The sequence below is a fragment of the Ceratosolen solmsi genome, unplaced genomic scaffold (assembly GCF_000503995.2).
Source record: "Ceratosolen solmsi marchali unplaced genomic scaffold, CerSol_1.0 scaffold2, whole genome shotgun sequence".
In the NCBI taxonomy this organism is placed as follows: Eukaryota; Metazoa; Arthropoda; class Insecta; order Hymenoptera; family Agaonidae; genus Ceratosolen; species Ceratosolen solmsi.
Genome location: NW_011948422.1, coordinates 3,851,461 through 3,856,460, shown reverse-complemented (window position 1 = coordinate 3,856,460; position 5,000 = coordinate 3,851,461). Strand labels below are relative to the sequence as shown.

Below are 5,000 nucleotides of genomic sequence, written 5' to 3'. Positions count from 1 at the left end.
TGTCAATAATCACAAGAACATAAAAGAAATAATAATCGATCGATCTAAGCGGCTATAAATTCATGAGTTACGGACAGAAATCAATTCGAAAATCCAAAGTAACACTGACGTATTCGTAGCTCTCTTTTATAACATCCTCAGATACTTTTCCTTCCATAAAATTATAACAACAACATTATCGACGTTATGTGGGAATATATATGTTATTATTATAATAATTATCGACAATTACATTCGCTCCAAATAACAATCGATGCGATAAAACAATAGAAAATTATCGACATAAAATAAGCTTTAATGAAGTAAAATAATTTCCATAACTTTCACTTATATGAGCCATCCGTGCTGATATTTCCCTGTTATGTTTCCGAATTTGAAAATCAATACGCATTTGTCGAAACATCTATATTGTTTTATTCGTTCGCGAAACTTCACTCTAAGAGAAGCAACTAGTGGATTTTCCATGTATTTATATCTATACGAATTCTCTCGAGTTTAATGAATACCATTTCCTCTTCCTTTCATGTAAATTGGAATATTGATATTCGAAAATCATAGAAATTTAAATGCAACAAATTACTATAACTATTAATTAACTTAAGAAATTAAAATAATTACTTGTATGCAATTTCCATTTAATCTGCAAATTTCTTTACTTTATCCATTGGACGTTTACTAGTGTCTTTTTGATAGTTTTGTATAACTAAGAAATTGTAACTCGATTATTTGAGATTCTTTTATTTATTTATTTTTTTTTTTTTTTTGAAAATTATTAAAATTGTTAAATATAAATTTAGTTGTAATCGGAAACGTCATCGAACTGACTATGATGATACGGTTAAAACTGTATTAAACGTTACTAAAAAAATTAATATTTTTTCTAATTTATTATTCTCTAATAATAAATAGACTTTATAATTCATTATATATGCTATGAAATCAAAATTGGACAAAGTAAAATGGCACGTACACTGGTGTGTGTGTGTGTGTGTATCGTTTACTATCAGTGTTCGACAATGTATATGAACTTCAAATAGCTTAACGCGATATTTTTCGTTGAAATATGTTGCGACTGGGAACTTGAGCGCGCAAACTCTTAAATTGTTTAAGTCTAAATTTATTTTTCAAAATCGTTAACAAAAAAAAATACACGATAAACATAGATGACTTTTACAAGTTACAAATTATGATTTAAGAGCAATTGAGTTACAACGAGATATCGATACAATCGAGCATTAAAACATTAGCAATAAAATCTCCAGCTATTAAATTTAAAAAAATTCGTAAATTAAAGAGAGAGAGAGAGAGAGAGAGAGAGAGAGAGAGAAAGAGAGAGAGAGAGAGAGAGACCGTATTTTTTTAATACTCAACTGTACAAGAAAATACTAGTATGTATAACATTTTACGAATTAAGTCTAACAATATTCTTTTGAAAATTCTAATATCTTTTCATTTGCTTATGGCTATGCTCGTTTTTTTTTTTTTTTTTTTTCTTCATTTTTTCATTTCTCCCCCCGCCGCCCCTCTAATTAATAATAAATTTTATCTGCTAATGCATAATGAGCATGAGATTAATTGAAGAGTGTATCAAAATGAATACAAAATATAACTGCGTTGATTATTTCATATAGGCTGATTATATCGATCCGGTCATTCCAACCAACCGCCATATTATTAGTAAATAATGAACGACTGTCGCATAGAAATTGCACATAAAGAAGCACTTTTCTCATCAAAATAATCCAATCACTTGACACGTGTATAGACATTTAATAAAATAAAAGTGCTAAAACACACATAACTCATGAGCCTATCGAAGTCATGCAAAATATCGTATATACAGTGAGCTGCTGACGCTACTGTGTCATCGATTTTTCCATTATACACTGCAGTAGATAGTAATCTACATCTGCATGCATATTTGTATTATATCTGATTTTCATGTTACATTAAAAATGTTCGATTCTGTAGAAAAAAGCTTCGGTGGATAATGCAAAAGTATGTAAAAATGAAAGATTTGGGTAACGTATAAATGATCCAGTTACCAATTTATAACGCATGCGAGGAAAACCTTATTGATTTTCAGAACATGATTTCTTTATTTAAATACAGACTTTTCATTATCATAATAAATAATTTTAATAAATTCGAGTTTTTTTTTTCAATAATTTTTTATTCAACCTTATTTATAAATACACCAACAAGAAAATGAAATAACATTTTATTAGCAGTTTGAAAAATTAATTTTTACACATTTTAGTTCTCTTGAATTTATGCAATATTAAGATCTTTTGACATTTATTTATCAATAAATAAATTTTATAGATAAATAATTAAATGTTCGCTATTATATTTCTATCAAATATTAGAATTATCGAAAGTGCAAAAAGTATAGTCGATATGTTTACATTAAGGCAAAAAATTAAGATTATCATCGATCAATTAACATGTCCGTGCTTGGATCATTCACATTAAGTATACGATATATTCAATTTATCAAGCAAAAATTTTTGTTAAAAACATATACATATACATACATACACGCACACGCGCACGCACGCGCGCGCGCGCACACACACATGTAGATGTTATAACTAAGACCCGTAATTTAGTATTTGTTTTTAAGGATGAGTTATTCTTTAAAAATATTATAATAATACGCGCAATTTAATTAATGTATTTAGTTGAAAAACTACAGCAATTATGTTTATTCGAATAAATATATTGAAGCTTAAATAAATATCGATTCAATAAACAGCTTATTGCACAGCCATTAATATTTTGAAATTTCGAATTATTAAAATTTCGTCAAAATTTATTTCATGAATTACAGATATGAGTTAAGGAGTATAGTAAAAAGAAAAAAAAAAAATATATATATATATATATATATGTATATATGAATAATTCATTTAAAAAATACGTAAATTATTGAAAATAGCGAATCGTGAGTAATATAGGAGGAGCCTCTTTTATATACACGCATGCCTACGTATGCGTAAAGCTAGATGTGAAAAATTATAGAAAAAGTAAGATAGAGCAAACATCGGTGCGTGAATATTATTCATAAAAAGAAAAAAAACAAACATGCATCGTATGTAAACAGTTTTTAGACGAGTTATTATAGTCATTAGCGGTCCGATTTATTTACACGGACACCTCGTAAAAGCAAAAATAAAAAATATAAATAGATAGACACACATTTGGCGTACTCAACATATACACATACCCTTCCCTCATCACCCAAACGCCTCATGCTCATGTGCGAGTAGGCACCGCGCGCGCGCGCACCCGTGACCGTAAACACGCACGCAATCACGCACAACTGTATACGTGGGTGCGTGAGTGTGCATAGGTATGCGCGCGCGGGTGTGCCTACGTATGACGAACATCACTCGCATAATACGGCACAAACAAGTCAAGAATACAAAGTTCAAATTATAACACATATATATCACGGCAGCAACACTCAGCTCATGTTCGCATTCAAGTCTCAGCGTGTGCGTGTGTTTATGTGCGCACAGTAAATTCAGAAACCAACCTTCGACCCGGGTCCCCAGAAGTCCTATAATCGATGGCAAAAAATCGAAGCATACGTACATATATTAGTGTCGTCTTTACTCAAGCAGTCCAAATTTTGTTAAATATTGTTAAATTTTGTTAAATATTAGTAGGTAGTGGTGAAACAAGGATGCAGCAGTAGTCGCTTATAGTTAATAAGCTAAGATAATTACTTTCATTTCTTACTCTATGATTACTTGTCTTTTGCAATCTTTTAATCAATAACTTAATTTAACTTTGTATTTAATTAGTAATTCAACGAAAGTTCTATAACAAAAAAATTATACAAGAGCTTGCAGAACCGTATTATTCAATTAAGCACGTCAGCATTGTTAGGTAATATTATTGAGGGATTAACTTTTATAAAGAGGATAAATCGATGAAAATGAGATTAATGAGGCTACACTGGTGTATCGGAGTGACAAACGGCGCGTATCAATAATTTCTTACATCCTGATAATGCGTATTTACTTACAAATGCACGCTATTATTTATTGTCCGCGTATGTATTGCTACTGTGTATGCATTTGTGCGAGAAAATGGTTAGAATAATACGATTCTATAAAGCTATAAAGTCGTACGAATAAACCGACGAGACTTGTACGTAATATATTTATTGAATTTTGTTTTTGTTTTTTGTTTGTTTGTTGTGTGAGAGAGAGAGAGAGAGAGAGAGAGTGTGTGTGTGCGTGTGTGTGTGTGTTTTTATTAAGTAAATCAGCATTGCAAGAATATTAAAAAATGACGTTTGCCAGTGCTTCAAAGTACTAGAAGACGACCGACCACCACGTTCGTCCAATATCAAATATAGAGATGTATGAGCGACAAAGAAAGAAAAAAAAAACATAAATGAATAACACAACCCGTCAGGCATTTGGATGCAATGATGCGCTTCTTTGTTCATGTACATATCAATTATGGTTAGATAAGCGGTAGACGATGATATATGAGGAAGTCACACGAAACGAGTAAGAAGGCGTTGAGGGGATTATGAAAAAAAAAAAAAAAAAAAAAAAAAAACCCCATAAGTATTACACGTTAAAATAATAAATAAGAGCTGAAATATGTTGCGAATGAGGAGACGATGATTTTTGTTTTTGTTTTTTGTTTTTGTTTGCGATTCGTTTCACGAGAGGCAAATGACAAAATGAGACTTACGACTTTGTCGAAGACGGGCGCGTTGTCGTTGATGTCCTCGACGGTGACTTTGAACGTGCAGACATCGTCCAGTTGGGGCCTGCCATTGTCCGTGGCAAGGACAGTCAGATAGACCTCTTTCTCACGGGCAGGTTCGTCCCTGTCTAGCATGTGGGTCGTCCTTATCACGCCCGTCCGATTATTTATTTCGAATTTTAGCTTCTCGCCGTTGGCCATGACGAAGCTGTATGTGATCGTACCTTCAAGGGCAAACGTCCGGGCATTAGTTGAAAATACGAGGC

General features: G+C 31.7%; 1 protein-coding gene across 1 annotated transcript in view; it reads right to left on the bottom strand.

Moving 5' to 3' along the window:
* Positions 1–5,000, bottom strand: part of shg (DE-cadherin) — a 28,040-nt gene that overhangs the window by 18,595 nt on the left and 4,445 nt on the right. The window contains exon 3 of the mRNA XM_011499345.1: positions 4,720–4,958. Within this exon, the coding sequence (XP_011497647.1) occupies positions 4,720–4,958 (239 nt within the window). The remainder of the gene's footprint in view (positions 1–4,719; positions 4,959–5,000) is intronic.